At 39.6% G+C, this 16,953-nt stretch overlaps 1 protein-coding gene across 1 annotated transcript in view; it reads right to left on the bottom strand.

The window, feature by feature from the left end:
- Positions 1 to 383: 383 nt before the first annotated feature.
- Positions 384 to 16,953, bottom strand: part of ift172 (intraflagellar transport 172) — a gene marked incomplete at its 5' end in the record, with an annotated part of 38,303 nt that continues 21,733 nt past the window's right edge. The window contains 12 exons of the mRNA XM_071540775.1: positions 384 to 1,469; positions 5,074 to 5,165; positions 6,358 to 6,511; positions 7,602 to 7,700; positions 9,127 to 9,186; positions 11,745 to 11,840; positions 12,978 to 13,097; positions 13,410 to 13,520; positions 14,618 to 14,734; positions 14,908 to 14,994; positions 15,675 to 15,738; positions 16,676 to 16,785. Coding sequence (XP_071396876.1) covers positions 1,380 to 1,469; positions 5,074 to 5,165; positions 6,358 to 6,511; positions 7,602 to 7,700; positions 9,127 to 9,186; positions 11,745 to 11,840; positions 12,978 to 13,097; positions 13,410 to 13,520; positions 14,618 to 14,734; positions 14,908 to 14,994; positions 15,675 to 15,738; positions 16,676 to 16,785 — 1,200 coding nt within the window. The remainder of the gene's footprint in view (positions 1,470 to 5,073; positions 5,166 to 6,357; positions 6,512 to 7,601; positions 7,701 to 9,126; positions 9,187 to 11,744; positions 11,841 to 12,977; positions 13,098 to 13,409; positions 13,521 to 14,617; positions 14,735 to 14,907; positions 14,995 to 15,674; positions 15,739 to 16,675; positions 16,786 to 16,953) is intronic.

Genomic DNA, 16,953 nt, shown 5'->3' with positions numbered 1-16,953 from the left:
ATCTACCCAATCTATCCAATGTACCTAATAAATCAAATGTACCAAATATACCTATACACCCTATCTACCTAATGAACCTAATTTACCTCATGAACCTAATGTACCTAATTTACCTCATGAACCTAATGTACCTAATCTACCCAATCTACCTAATGGCACTGTTTACCTGTGCTGCCATGTAAAGAGACATTTGGAAATGTATATTGTACATTGTACACACATCTTTTAGCTTGATGTAGAACCTGGATTTGCTAAAACCAACAATTACCTACAGTAAGGGCATTAAAAACAGCAGTCTGGAGGAAAATGTTCAAAATTATTTTTTATTTTAACTTTACTATGAAAAATACATTCCATATCAAACAAACCAAGGCATGGTCAGAGATTGTCCATCATGTTTTTCACATTATATCTATTTCTTACTGCTTTTGGAAAGTTGAAACACACATACATAGAAAAAACAAGAAGATTAGATATAATAGATTCTGCACATCAAATAGTACTTCTAATGGTGAATACAGTACCAGTCGGATCTATAAAGTATGATAATATTCTGAAGCAAAAAGGCCTTTGTTAAAATCTCTGACAGAACACTTTGGTTTTCATCCAGTAACGTCATCCTGAGAAAAAGTCCTACTGATGAGACAGACAGACAGAAAGAATGTATGTTTGTGGAGAGAGAGGGATGACGCAGGAGAACTAACAAGGGAAAACAACAGAGCGGAGGAATGTGTGTTTCCATAGCGACACCTCGGGATCAGCTGACCAATAGGAGGCCATGTAGGACTAAAATAGCATGCTAGCACAGCAGGTCAATGAAACGTTGTGTGTTTTTGTTACTGACGCACCGCCATTAAGCGCCGGAGTCACTTCACGGCCAGGTCTGTCGATGAGGAATGACGCTGAACAGTTTCATACACAAACTAAGAGTCAAACAATATGGGTTATGATATTTTTTTAGATATTTTTGGATTTTAAGATATTCATATTCAAAATCTTTAAATTTGACCATTTTCATGCCAAAAAAAGTTCCAGAAAATTAAAAATATTCAGTGTTTCCCTAGAATTTTACTCTTAACATGAATCCTTGGATAACAATATTGGCCCGATATTGTCCTTTAAGTAAAAATGGGATCTGGTCCAGTCAGTGTCGTCCAGCTCTGACACGATGGATATGATGCAGTTTGATTGATTGCAATGACGGAGCCACAGAGAGCAGAAGAACGAGAGAAGAGGAGGAAGAAGAGAGGAGGAAGAGGATGGACGGATGGATGGATTCAATATTTGAAAGCCTGGGGCAAAGGCGGTAGCGTGTGATAAATAAAAAAGAGATGAAGTAGGAGGGCTGGAGCGTGTGTGTTTGTGTGTGTGTGTGTGTCTCAGTGGAAGGAGAATCCGGAGGCGGGCAGACCGCCGCACCATTGGCTGATGAACTTCAGGACGTCCTGGCACTCTGGACTGTGAGTGGTCTGCAGGGGGGGGGGGGGGGGGGGACGGACACATGCAACAGCCAATCACAAAACACATGTGGGTGGGTCATATAAAAGTGTATATGTTTGTGTGTGTGTGTGTGTGTGTGTGTGTATGTGTTACATGTAAAGGTGATGTAATGATGGTCCACTGCTGATCTCACATGTAAAATCCAAATCACTGACGCTGGGAGAGATGATGAAACTCAGTGAAATTAGTTTGGCTTTTGTTAGCGAGGCCTTAGAGAACCTCCTCTCACTCTGTATTCTAACCTTTGTGTGTGTGTGTGTGTGTGATCAAAGGTGTGGATCAATTATGAATCAAACGTGTCTTTGGTTTCATGATAGGAGAGTCAGCGTGCGGGAATCGAATTCTGAATATTAACACGAAAACAAAAATCCATATGGAGACATTTTATATTGACATGCTGCCCCTGCCACTTTGAAGCTACTGGATGCAGTTTTGCCACAGTGCCTAGTTTAAAACCAACCATAAAGGAACTGCAGCAGATATAGCTCACTTTTCATAAGTAAGGTTGATTGTATTAGTGTGAATATAACTGACACTTTAGAGTGGGAGATATAGGGTGATGTGAATGGTTTTTCCCCAGTCGGCAACTCATCAGCTTGTCCTTGTATGTTGTTGCCTGTTTGAATGAATTGTATTGTGAATTTTCTTTGTCATTTTTATGCATGTTTTTTCGTTCTCAGGTCTCTCTTGAAAAACACATCTACATCTCAAGGAGACTACCTGATTACATAAAGGGTCAATTAATGAAAAATGAAATAACCTTGGATACTACAAAACTGAACATGAAAATGTCTCAAAGGGAGAAACAAGACTAGAGATCACCTAACTGATGAAGTGATGCAGTTTGATAGTGTTCAGCTATAGAGGAGTGATGCAGTTTGATAGTGTTCCGCTATAGAGGAGTGATGCAATTTGATAGTGTTCAGCTATAGAGGAGTGATGTAGTGTGATAGTGTTCAGCTATAGAGGAGTGATGTTTGATAGTGTTCAGCTATAGAGGAGTGATGTAGTTTGATAGTGTTCAGCTATAGAGGAGTGAAGTAGTTTGATAGTGTTCAGCTATAGAGGAGTGATGCAGTTTGATAGTGTTCCGCTATAGAGGAGTGATGCAATTTGATAGTGTTCAGCTATAGAGGAGTGATGTAGTGTGACAGTGTTCAGCTATAGAGGAGTGATGTTTGATAGTGTTCAGCTATAGAGGAGTGATGTAGTTTGATAGTGTTCAGCTATAGAGGAGTGAAGTAGTTTGATAGTGTTGATGTAGTGTGATAGTGTTCAGCTATAGAGGAGTGATGTTTGATAGTGTTCAGCTATAGAGGAGTGATGTTTGATAGTGTTCAGAGGAGTGATGTTTGATAGTGTTCAGCTATAGAGGAGTGATGTAGTTTGATAGTGTTCAGCTATAAAGGAGTGATGTAGTTTAATAGTGTTGATGTAGTGTGATAGTGTTCAGCTATAGAGGAGTGATGTTTGATAGTGTTCAGCTATAGAGGAGTGATGTTTGATAGTGTTCAGAGGAGTGATGTTTGATAGTGTTCAGCTATAGAGGAGTGATGTAGTTTGATAGTGTTCAGCTATAAAGGAGTGATGTAGTGTGATAGTGTTCAGCTATAGAGGAGTGATGTAGTGTGATAGTATTCAGCTATAGAGGAGTGATGCTGTATGATAGTGTTCAGCTATAAAGGAGTGATGTAGTGTGATAGTGTTCAGCTATAGAGGAGTGATGTAGTGTGATAGTGTTCAGCTATAAAGGAGTGATGTAGTGTGATAGTGTTCAGCTATAGAGGAGTGATGTAGTGTGATAGTATTCAGCTATAGAGGAGTGATGCTGTGTGATAGTGTTCAGCTATAGAGGAGTGATGTAGTGTGATAGTATTCAGCTATAGAGGAGTGATGCAGTGTGACAGTGTTCAGCTATAGAGGAGTGATGTAGTTTGATAGTGTTCAGCTATAGAGGAGTGATGTTTGATAGTGTTCAGCTATAGAGGAGTGATGTAGTGTGATAGTGTTCAGCTATAGAGGAGTGATGTAGTGTGATAGTGTTCAGCTATAGAAGAGTGATGTAGTGTGATAGTGTTCAGCTATAGAGGAGTGATGTAGTGTGATAGTGTTCCACTATAGAGGAGTGATGCAATTTGATAGTGTTCAGCTATAGAGGAGTGATGCAATTTGACAGTGTTCAGCTATAGAGGAGTGATGTTTGATAGTGTTCAGAGGAGTGATGTTTGATAGTGTTCAGAGGAGTGATGTTTGATAGTGTTCAGCTATAGAGGAGTGATGTAGTTTGATAGTGTTCAGCTATAAAGGAGTGATGTAGTGTGATAGTGTTCAGCTATAGAGGAGTGATGTAGTGTGATAGTGTTCAGCTATAGAGGAGTGATGTAGTGTAATAGTGTTCAGCTATAGAGGAGTGATGCAGTGTGATAGTGTTCAGCTATAGAGGAGTGATGCAGTGTGATAGTGTTCAGCTATAGAGGAGTGATGTTTGATAGTGTTCAGCTATAGAGGAGTGATGCAGTTTGATAGTGTTCACCTATAGAGGAGTGATATAGTTTAATAGTGTTCAGCTATAGAGGAGTGATAGAGTGTGATAGTGTTCAGCTATAGAGGAGTGATGTAGTGTGATAGTGTTCAGCTATAGAGGAGTGATGTTTGATAGTGTTCAGCTATAGAGGAGTGATGCAGTTTGATAGTGTTCAGCTATAGAGGAGTGATGTAGTTTGATAGTGTTCAGCTATAGAGGAGTGATGTAGTGTGATAGTGTTCAGCTATAGAGGAGTGATGTAGTTTGATAGTGTTCAGCTATAGAGGAGTGATGCAGTGTGATAGTGTTCAGCTATAGAGGAGTGATGCAGTGTGATAGTGTTCAGCTATAGAGGAGTGATGCAGTGTGATAGTGTTCAGCTATAGAGGAGTGATGTAGTTTGATAGTGTTCAGCTATAGAGGAGTGATGTAGTGTGATAGTGTTCAGCTATAGAGGAGTGATGCAGTGTGATAGTGTTCAGCTATAGAGGAGTGATGTAGTTTGATAGTGTTCAGCTATAGAGGAGTGATGTAGTGTGATAGTGTTCAGCTATAGAGGAGTGATGCAGTGTGATAGTGTTCAGCTATAGAGGAGTGATGTAGCATCTCACTCTGACTGACTGCCCTGACCTTACCTTATGAAGACCACAGAACTTTTAGTTTCCCACCTCTGATCCATTCATGCAAATTGACATAAAAACAGTATTTGCTGTAAACAAGCATCATCCAGCACTGTGAAAGCAGCTGGGCAGCAGTCATGCCTGCAATCTGGAATGACTTTAAACTGGAGACTGAAAGCAGTCAAACAGCTGTTTGGAAGGGTGGCAGCAGCAGAGCTGATTACAATACTACTAATTTAACCAGGCGCTTGAAGAATGAGTACAACAACTTCACACAGATAGCAGCTCAGAAGAAGACCGAGCGCTGAAAAACGAGATAAATTACCTCACACATGGATTTTCTACCCTGAAACTCAACCTGAACCAGAACATCAAGGGACAGGAGGCTTTGAGAGAGTTGCAAGGAAAAAATCTGTCTGTCTGTCTCACCTTAGTGGCCATAAGGAATTTGTTCCAGTCGTCCTTGTTGGCTGCCTTCCCCGGGGCTCTGAACTCCATCTTGTTCCTCAGGACAGGGTAGCCTGGGGAGTTGGGGGGGGGTGCAGAGGGTGGAATATACTGTCAGTGTGTGTGTGCATGTGTGTGTGTGTGTGTGTGTGCTTTCATTCAAGGCAAGGCGGGAAATTAACGCTTGCCAGTAGCCAATTTCGACTGCGGCCAATTTTGACTGGTAAGTGGCTGGTGAATGGGTCAATGTATTTTTTTTCACACCATATATAATTCATTTTTTGTATATATTTTCATTCATTTTTTACCTGTGTGACAGGGAAAGAGTGTTTCACGCTCCCAGTTTAGCTTTTTGTTTTTTACATTGAAAACTTGAAAGGAACCTCTATATCCTTATATAAACATATGATTGACCATATCCCAGTTATGTTCCAGCAAATTGGATTATACTATCGCTTGGAATGCACAGGTTGTCTATGCTCTACAAAAACATGCCTCCATATTGAAGTGGAAGGCTGGTAAAGAAAAAAAAAAAAAAAGCATAAAGTGTAGAATTTGAATTTTTTCTTTTCTTTTTGTATTTTTTTTCTTTCCCCTTTCTCCTCTAATGTTTTGTTACTTATTTAGGTTGTTAGGCCCACTGATACAGTATATGTTGTGATGATATATGGTATGTGTTTGCATTTATTATTTTGGTTTGTTTTAGTGTTACTTGTGTGTGAAGTTTTATTTGTGTTTATTGTTTGTTTGTCTTCGGGTGATTTATGTCATGTTTTTGTTAAATAAAAAAAATATTAAAAAAAAGTAAAAAAGTAAAGCAAACGGTGTGAAAACAGGGAGTCCCAGTTTAGTTGCCACTGCTTTGTGTAGAGTCTGTTGTGTTGCTTTGATTTGATTGGCTCACGATCAGAGAGCGTGTACGGTGGCCAGGAGGGACAAAGTTTGAGAACACCAAAAACACCAAAGACTAATTTTACCTTGACTAATGGTAATTTTAGACCTTGACTGTAACTCTTATGTATCATACTTTCATTCATAAGTTTCCACTTCATATGTTCTTGAAACGTTGGACTTGTTGCATGTGTTATGTTTAATACCCCCGATTGCTATACTTTTTCTGTTGCACCGAACCAATTTCCCCACAGGGATTATTAAACTTTCATCTGATCTTATTTGAATTTTTGGAATCCACCAGCTTTGATGAAGTTTGAAACAGAATAGCAGAGCGTGTGTGTGTGTGTGTGTGTGTGTGTGTGTGTGTCTTACCGGTGAGGATGCAGGGCAGGGAGCGGATGCCGGTGTTGGCGGCCAGCAGCGAGGCTTCGTAGGAGTTCCTCTCGTCGCGCGGCAGGACCTGCTCCACCCGCTGGTCCATGGACACCGTCAGCACCCAGTCACGGATCTGCTCCCGCTGGGCGTCCTGTGACACACACACACACACACACACACACACACACACACACACACACACAGCATGTATATCTTTTAACAGACAGCATCATCCTGAATAACTGAAAACAGGATAAATGTTATGAAATAATCCAATATCTAATCCAAGGTATCTGCAGGTTTCAGAAGGCCAAATTTAAGACTTCAGCTTCTTAATGCTACCTGGAGTTGGATTTAAGATCAATTTAATAATAATAATAACAGTAATAATAAACTTTATTTGTATAGCACCTTTCATACAAGAAATGCAACTCAAAGTGCTTTATAACAAAGAAATTACATGCACCAAGTGCTTCACATAAAACTTGATAATAATAGTGAAAATAAGATATAAGGTGAGAATAGAATACATAGAATGCATAAAATCAGATGGAGAATAAAACCCACTTGATAATAATAGTAAAAATAGGATAAAAATGAGGAATGCATAAAATAAGATGGAAAATAAAACCCACTGAAGAATAATAATAAAAATAAAGTTAAAAATACGTACATAGAATGCATAAAATCAAATACAACATTTGAAAAAAAAGTGCAGCAGTGCAATTTAAAACAACCAAAACAAAGAAACAAAGCCTATTTCTGATTGAACATAGCTAATGAAACTATGAAACTATGAATGAATGAAACTATAATGAGTTCAATAAGAAAAACAACACCAGAAAATTTAGTGTACAGGTTTAGGGACATATGGATTTAGGGACATAGTAAATATGTATATGACGTAGTATAGGATGTATATGATGTGTATATGATGTAGTATGTATATGACATGTACTGTATATGATACTATTGAAAAGCCCTTTGAGACATGCTTGTGATAAAGGGCTATATAAATAAACTAGACTAGACTAGACATGAAGTCCAACATGTTTCATCCAACATTCTCTTTGTGTTCTTGTAAATGAAATAATGGTGAAGTTTAATAATCCATGAATTTGCTGGGGACCCCCTGGAACCCCCTCAAGGACCCCTGGTGGTCCCCGGACCCCACGTTGAGAACCACTGCTTTAGAGCGTCATGGGACACTGTGTGTTTAGCGGGTGGAGCCGACGCCTTACGGTGACGTGGAGTTTGGTGGGAACCGGAACCTCGAAGGGAATGTCGGTGTCCTGGAAGTCAGAGTGGTCCAGAGTGTCCAGGGTACCCTCATCGATGCCCTGCACACACACACACACACACACACACACACAGCAATATCCATTAGTAATATTCCTTAAACAAAAACAGATCAAGTTGACATCAAAAGCAACGAAACCAAAAACCAAAAAAGGAAAGAATCATAAAAGTAAATCATAAAAGGGAGATCAAAGACAAATTGAAAAAGTCAGCCAGCCTTAACCAGCCAATAGGAACCTCTGATTTGGCTTGTATGGGGTTGAAAGGTCTATGATATAGTTTGGTGCCTTAAAAGTAATCAGTAAACATTAAAGTCAATTGTGAAATGAACAGGTAACCAATACAAGGATGATGTGACCTCTCCGACTTTTGTAGGGAGAATTCAACCAATACAACAAAAGATGGGAGCAGCTAGACCAGTCATCCTCAAAGTCCGGACTCCGGTCCGGATCCGGACCGAACCACAACTGTCTCCGGACTCTGAGCAAATTATACTTTTCATATGTATTATTTGTATTATCTGCGAGACTTCGCCGCAACGCAACGAGTCAAAATTATCCGCTTTCTCCACTGCAAGCAGCGCTCTGAATGCCCGACTGCTCCACTGTCTGTGTGAGGACGTCTACTCTGCTTTGGTTTGGTCCAATCACATTCAGCGTCCCGTCATCTCCATGACAGTGGTGGGTCGCGGACGCGACGTCATATGTAGAGCCGCACTTTTTTTTTCAAACTTTATTTTTTACAAGAGAAGAGAACAAAGACCGGTGTAATCAAGTTGACAGCGCAGCTCGTTTCGTCAGCTGTTAGCTACTAGCCTAGATTTGGAACGTGAATCAATCTAAAATGGCGTGTTCAAAGGTGGCCAGCCTGCAGTGAGTCTGCATTCTCAACAATGAACACGGTGAAGAACGAGTACCGCAGCCGACTCACCAATGAACACTTGCATCAGTGTCTCTGCCTGGTCATCACACCTTTTGTGCCAAAGTTCAAAGTCTTGGCAGACCAAAGGTGCCACTTCTCTCATTAAGCAACAGTGTTTGACACAATGTACAATAGTTCTGGACTTATTTGGACTTTGATTCTTAGGATGGTTTGATTCACCTCTGGTGGCTGGGTGTGTGGACCGGGTTTGGGGGATGGGGATAATGGGGAAATGGTGATTTGCAGCTTTAATTTAATTTAATTTTACATGTAATTTTATCTTTTATTTAATTTAATTTTATATATTTTATATAATTACATTTTATATTATATATATTTTATATTTAATTTTATATTATTAATTTAATAATTTAATTATAATTCGTTAAAAGCTTGACTGACCTTAATAAACGGACCTTTGTCTAATTGAAAATTTTCTTTGTGGACCTTTAAGATTTGTATTTGAGTACCCCTGAGCTAGACTGTTCATGTCGTTGTCTAGTCCCTTGTCTAGTCCCAGAGGAGAGCAGGGATTGGTTAACTCACATCAGACAGGTCCAGGAAGTGGTTGAGGAAGATGAAAGCCATGTTCTCCCAGCCAATCACCTGCCGGAAGGAGAGGAATAACAGAGAGAAATAATGTAGAGTATTATTAGAACAGAGGTGTGACCAAGTCAACTTCACTCAAGTCCCAAGTCTTGAGGCACAAGTCTTAAGTCAAGTCCCAAGTCTAAATGTAGAACACCAAGTCAAGTCCAAGTCAAGTCCATGTCATTAAAGTCAAGTCTCAAGTCTAAATGTAGAACACCAAGTCAAGTCCAAGTCAAGTCCATGTCATTAAAGTCCCAAGTCTAAATGTAGAACACCAAGTCAAGTCCAAGTCAAGTCCAAGTCAAGTCCATGTCATTAATGTCAAGTCTCAAGTCTAAACGTAGAACAGCAAGTCAGGTCATAACAAATCAAGAGACCAGTATCAATTTAATATCTTCCAGAAAACAAAATGTCAATCAACAAGTCTGCTTTTCTGGAACTTGAGCTGAGATAAACCTGTGATTAACAGACAATACTGTATATCTGTCATAAGACAATATATTAAATATTAGTTCTGTTCCATACATGCAGATGTACCACTATACTATGAAAACAAAATTCAAAACTTTTTGAGAGAAGCACACTTTGATGTGACTTGGTTCATCACAAAATTCATATTTCAGAGCTCAGGTGCAAATATCGAAAGTCACAAAAAATCAAAAGCATTTCCATGTATCCAGGGTTTCCCTCAATATTATTGTTATTAGAGTGGACAAGCCTCTGAAACAGCATTTAGACCATCATGGGACACTAAAACTCTCCACTGAAATCTAGACTGATTAAATACTTTTAGGGTCAGCAGCTCTTTCAGGCAGGGTGAGGGACGTATGAGAAAGGGATCCACACAGAATGAGAGAGAGAGAGAGAGAGAGAGAGAGAAAGAGAGAGAGAGAGAGAGACATGAGAAAGCAGTCCATACACAGATAGAGAGAGAGAGAGAGAGACAAAGAGAGAGACACATGAGAAAGCAGTCCATACACAGATAAATAGATAGAGAGAGAGAGAGAGACATGAGAAAGCAGTCCATACACAGATAGATAGAGAGAGAGAGAGAGAGAGAGAGAGAGGGAGAGACATGAGAAAGCAGTCCATACACAGATAGATGAGTGAGAGAGAGAGAGAGAGAGAGAGAGACAGAGAGAGACACATGAGAAAGCAGTCCATACACAGATAGAGAAAGAGAGACACACATGAGAAAGCAGTCCATACACAGATAAATAGATAGAGAGAGAGAGAGAGAGAGAGACATGAGAAAGCAGTCCATACACAGATAGATAGAGAGAGAGAGAGAGAGAGAGAGAGAGAGAGAGACATGAGAAAGCAGTCCATACACAGATAGATAGAGAGTGAGAGAGAGAGAGAGAGAGAGAGAGAGAGAGACATGAGAAAGCAGTCCATACACAGATAGATAGAGAGAGAGAGAGAGAGAGAGAGAGAGACATGAGAAAGCAGTCCATACACAGATAGATAGATGGAGAGAGAGAGAGAGAGAGAAAGAGAGAGAGAGAGAGAGAGAGAGAGAGAGAGAGGGAGAGAGAGTGGAGAGACGCATGACAAAGTGGTCCATACACAGAGAGAGAGAGACGCACAAGAAAGCAGAGAGAGAGACGCACAAGAAAGCACAAGAATGCAGAGTGAGAGAGAGAGAGAGAGAGAGAGAGAGAGAGAGAGAGCGAGAGAGACATAAGAAAGCGATCCATACACATGTACAGACAGACAGCGATCCATATAGATTTTCACTTTTTTTTCATCATCTGATGCAACATGCAGGATAAATAGCCTATATTAGGAAGTGACTGCTTATGCAAATAACTGATTATGTTGCATTGAAAATGAACTCTCTCTCACACACACTCACACTTGACCTTGCCTCAAGGCACACAAAACTAAATGGCCAAAGTGTGAAAGTAACAGATTGTAAAAGTGAATGAGTATAGACACTCACTGCTGCACAGCAATCACTTGACTTTCTTCAAAAAATGCGTCTTTGTAGTTATGTTTTAGTTTGCCATTGCATATAGCACATTAAGTGTCAGATTAGATATTTACAAGGACATTACATAAAATGACAGTAAATTATATTTAAACATATTTTTTTTTAACCTTGAAATCAACATTATTTAACAAACATATACCATATTTTTAACATCTTGTTTCTGTAGAAATGAAGGTATGCTTTTGCTGAATGGTGAAAGGTTTTATACTGTAAATTTAAATGTACACATCAGCAAAATCTGTAATTTAGACAGAATATTACCGTTAATTTTAGGGTAATTACGTGCTTGTGACATTGCGGTATTTTTCCCATCAATTTACCAAAATTTTATATTTTCACATTAAAATTGTGTGTTTTCTACATATTATGACAGTAAAAATAAAGTTATGTACTGTTTCTTGATTTAGGGTAATTCAATGTATCTACTACTATTTTGATTTTATGGTCTTTTAATGTTGCTATTTGACAGTTTTTTTTACCGTAATTTCTACAAACATTTTTTTTTACAGTGCAGCAGATGTAAACGGAAGTGGCAGCAGAAGCTACTGTGGCTCTCCCTGCGTGTCGGTGGACCCACCCTGCAGGCCATGCCCGCCTCGTAGAAAGCCTTGTCGGCCGGAACCAGCTCAGTGTGACGCAGCAGAGACACGGACAGCTTGGCCGCCACGCTCACCTGGGAATAAAACACAGCGCACACTGAGGAGTCTCGTCTAAAATGAGTTAAATCAAGGCAACAATCAACATGTGGCCGCCAAGCTATGATCAGCCCCCTTTGGACCAGTCAGTAAAAAAATATCTGTCTTATATTATGTTGTGGAACAATACAAATACATTTTGTAAGGCCATTTGGATTGTCTACTAGTCTTTTCTTTTTGGAGTATTGGTTGATTTTACAAATGATACACTCATCCTTGGGCTAGGGCTGGGCGATATGGTTGAAATCAATATCATGATAATCATAAGGATATTTCTCGATATCAATATATATCACGATATGTTCATGTATGCAAATCACGTTGAATAATCAAATTAATGTTCATCTCATTGAACCGAATGGTAATGTTAGTGTGGTGTCAAACGAACAGAAATATTCAAATAATATTCCTACCATACTTCGTTTTATGAGAGTTTTTAAGTAAAATTTGCTTGTCATCATTAATTTAGACAGCAGAAATGTGTGTCACGATATCAAAATATCTTCATATCATCACGATATGATTCCACTGGAAAAACGACAAACCGATAATATTGAATTATCGCCCAGCCCTACCCTGGGCCAATCAGTAAATCAATGAAAAAGCCTTAGGTGTGGAAAAGTCCAATGTGGTTTATGTTGATGGTCCAGACAACAAATTTATAGAGCAAAGATAGCTATAGCTACATATATGCTCCAAATTTCATGACGTACCAATTTGCAGTGTGAGAGATCTGACTGGTTATTAATTTTTTTAAATTTTGACCTGCAATTGTAACGCTCCCCTTTGGCCAAATCAGTGTAATTTGGAAATGCTGGAACACAGTGGTGAGATGCATCATTCCCCAATTTCATCTCAATCAAATCAGCAACATTTTTGTATTTTTTGTATTTGTATTATTTGTATTTATACAGACGGGCTTCTCTATATTTTAGAGATATTGAATGATGAACAGGTCATGATTGTTCTTCTCAAAAACATTATATTGTGTTTTGGAACTGAACTCAAATATTGTATGTAGGCAGGTACAGTATGTCAATGTCACTATTGTTTTTATGCTCACACACTCAGAATTTTATGTGTGTGTGTGTGTGTGTGTGTGTGTGTGTGTGTACCAGCTGGTCTACTCCTTTAGCAGCGGAACGCGTGGCGTAGTAGTGAGTGATCAGCAGCATCTGTTCAAACTCTTCGTGGGCTGGTGAGTTGGCCTCGGCAGACTTGGACACGTTCTCACACTGAAAACACACAAACACACAACACAAGCATGACTGTCAATAGGGCTAGACATATACTGTATGGGGGCGGTATTGTGCTTTTATTAAAAAAGGGATCTGGTCCAGTCACTGTCATCCACCTCTGATATGATGGATAAGATGCAGTTTGACTGATTTCATATTTATTGTAGAATTGTAGTGGTTAATCTATGCCACATCTCTGCCGGTAAATATTTTACTTATTTACTTCATACAGAATGACTAAGGTCTATCTCTGCTTCCATCATATTCACCCTCTTCCCTTCCAGTATACTAGAGGTAACTTTGCTTTACCAGCAGCAGCAGGACATCGCGGAGGTCAGCCCACATGCGGTAAGACTCTGGTCCATCAGTGGCAGGCATGTTTAGAAGGTCCAGGAAGAGACGCTTGTAGATGTTGAAGTTCTGAGAGAAACAAGGCGGAAACGCATTTAGAAGCTCCACCTCTCTATAGAGGCTTTGCAGTTGTGTCACGAATCTCCTCGCAACCACGGCTGGCACCGTCACGGAGGTCCGCTGGAGAAGTGGCTGTGCACAAACCATGTCTAAACATATAACAACAAGGCTAGAAAAAGAGATGCGTGTGTTACTGTGACACAGTAAACTGTCTTGTCTTTAGTTCTAGTCTCCAAAACAGTTGTAGTTTGAGAAGAGGCAGCTCAGTTAACATGAATCTGTCTTTGTTAGCTAGCTAACTAGCAGGCAAGCTACTTTAGCAAAGCAACCAATGTTAATTAACACCTAAGTAGCACAAAAGTGGACTATCATGGGTATTATAGCTTTTATACAACGTCTACCAAAGCATGTGAACTGTAGGAGAACTCTGCTTCAAAGTAGTGTACATATATACCGTATTTCCTCTAATAGTGGCCGGTAGTCAATTAAATGCCGGGTCTCTGATAATGGCCAGGGCCGTGGTCGACATGAACAAATAAAGGCCGGCCCTAAATACAGGCCCGGGGAAAAAAGACAAAGGAAAAGGTGGATACCGGTAAACTCCTGGTGCCTGTTATATAATGTAACTGTAGTTTGTAGTAACGTACAAGTGCCACAAGATGGCAGTATGCCACAAGATGGCAGTATGCCACAAGACGGCTCGGCCGGCGGAAGTCTCTGGAGCGTGCCGTCGTCGATTACCGTAATTATCGGTAATGCATTGCAGTAACAAAAAAACGGCTACCTAACGAACCCCGACAGAAGCAGATCAGAAAACAAGGAGGCTTTGTACTAAAATATGAGCAAATATACTTATCAAACAGAGGGAATTAGAAATAAAGGCCTGTCTCTAATATAAGCCTGCTTCCAATAAAGGCCTGGTACCCTCTGCAGTTGAGGTAAATAAAGGCCCGGGCCAATATTAGAGGAAATATGATAAGAATAAAAAACAAGTGAAAGCAAGAAACCTTTCTCCTTGGTTTCCTGACTACTTAGCATCGCAACCACCCTGTTTTTCATCAATTAGTACTTATAGGGTGTGTGTGTGTGGTGTGTGGTGTGTGTACCTGAGGGTTGGGCGGTGCTCCATGCTGTACATAAAGCTGCAGGGCCTTCAGAGCATCTTCCTCCTTGATGAGGTGAGTGGCGTACAGAGCGACGTACTTATGGAGGATCTTAAAGTTCTGCCAACGCACAACACAGAAACTATGAGACACACGGACACAGCCATGGTGAAAAGCTGCTGATGACATGTTTTCATAACTAGGACTCCGACTACATGATATTGAGGCCATAGACCCCCTAACAGAGAATATGAAATATGGTGTGAGACAAATTCTGCTTAGTAGTCCTGTACCTGTTTAGACGCTGTGTCCAGACATTTCTCCCACTGGCCTCTCTCTGCATACATGTCCAGGGCCGCCATCACATCCACCCCTACCAGCTGGACACACAATCATATTCATTTAAGAAAGACCTTTTAGTAGGCTTGGGCGATATTCAAAATTTGTGATACTGTCCCGCAGTATCACAAATTTCTAGGCTATAATAATTATTATTATTAACAGCCTATAAATTTGATCTTACTATTCAAGCATTGGAGGAAACAATGGCCATTTGGTATAATTTGCTCATTCATGCTATTTCCAGAAAAATGGTCTTCGATATTGCGGGAATTCAATATTATCGAATATCGCGATTATTGCGTGAATATCGCGATATTCTATAATATCAAATATTGACCCAAGCCTAACTTTTTGCCTTGTAAAATGTAGAATGAAAAAAACAAAAAAACAAAAAAAAAAACAAGACCATTTCCAGCTATTGCAAAGTGACATTTCAATCCTAAATGGATCTTTTGCTTCATTCTTTTTTGTCATAAGACATTTTCATAGTAAAAGCTGCACTATGCAATTTTCACATGTTGGCGGTGCCAAACAGCAGCGAGAGGTAAGACTTCATATTATTTTGTAGACTTCAATGCACAGGAATCCTCCATGTGCTGAGGACTTAGATTGAGAAGAGGCTTGCATTGGTAAAACCAGGAAGTCTCACGATATGCTGATGATGTGCGCATTTTCCCTTGTTCAGCCCGAACATATTACTATCTTTAAGGCTACTTACAGAGTCCACTTTGCCTTGGTTCTTGAGGTGCTCTTTGTATTTCTGGTCAACGTAGTCCTCATACCTACCAGGAACAAGAGGCGGGCATAGTGGCTTAAATATGGTGCAAAGGAAAATTAAAACAACCCCCATTATTCTGAACTATCAACTATTCATAGTATTGTTATAAGGTTATATGTATGCTCTGTTGTTATGGTGCAGCATCAAAAATACCTAGTAGTGATTAAGGCTGAACGATTTGGAAAAAATATCTAATTGCGATTATTTTGACTGATATTGCAATTGCGATATGATTTGCAATATTACCTGCTATGATAATTTTTACATCATTATTCTAATTTTCATTGAAAAACGTATTAAAATGATTATGGTGTGATTTTTGCGGGGATCTGTACCAAACAAAGATGTTTTCTTAAGTCTGTAGAATATGATGTGTAGGCCAGGACATCTCTGCAGCACCACAATATTTCATTTAAAATGACACACATTTCGCCTTTAACAAATATTACGCCTCCTGCGATTTGAAAATTGAGTAGGCCATATTGCGATTTCGATAAAATTTCGATTAATTGTTCAGCCCTAGTAGTGATATGATACAGATATTTTTGGATTGAAGCTGATAGTCAATATTTTGTACCAAAATTCAACATCTTTAAATCTCAAAAATTTCATGTCAGGTTATGTTTAAAATGACAAACATTTAGTGTTTCCCCCAGAATTGTATTTGTTAGGGTGGAAAAGCCTCTGAAACAGCATTTACAACATGGGACACTGAAACTCTCCATTGAAACCATCAGAACCTTCAATCCAAAAAATATCAGCTATCAAACAAGTGAAGTGTGTGCATGCTTGTGTTTGTATGTCCTTGGATCCAGTGTTATGCACGTTTGTGTGCTTTGACTTTGGATTCAGCATTAGTGCCTGTCCTTGCCACCGATAATTCACCAACGCTGGTGTACTTCTTTGTGTGTGTGTGTGTGTGTGCCCCCCTCCCTTAAAACCTTGGCTCCAGCTCCTTGGCGACTCTCTTGGCTTTGTTCCACTCCTCACCCTCAATAAAAACGTCAATGGCCTCCTTAATAAGGTCCAGGTTCAGGTAGAGCTCTGCAGCCTTCACCACAGGACCACAAAACACAAAGAGAGAAAGAAAAAAGAGGTGAATGAAAACACTCATTGGATATCAAAAGAAGAGGTTGAAGATGACAGACTCAGGAGGATGTCTTATTTTTTTTTTATAAAATCATGCAGCAATTTAGAAATACTTCAATGCTTCAAATCT

The sequence above is a fragment of the Centroberyx affinis genome, unplaced genomic scaffold, assembly GCF_046629955.1.
Source record: "Centroberyx affinis isolate AG114_WGS23_722 - 3 ecotype Tasmania unplaced genomic scaffold, CSIRO-AGI_Caff_v1 ptg003719l_1, whole genome shotgun sequence".
Lineage (NCBI taxonomy): Eukaryota > Metazoa > Chordata > Actinopteri > Beryciformes > Berycidae > Centroberyx > Centroberyx affinis.
Note: the sequence above shows the minus strand (reverse complement) of the source record. Positions and strands in the feature narration are given on the sequence as shown.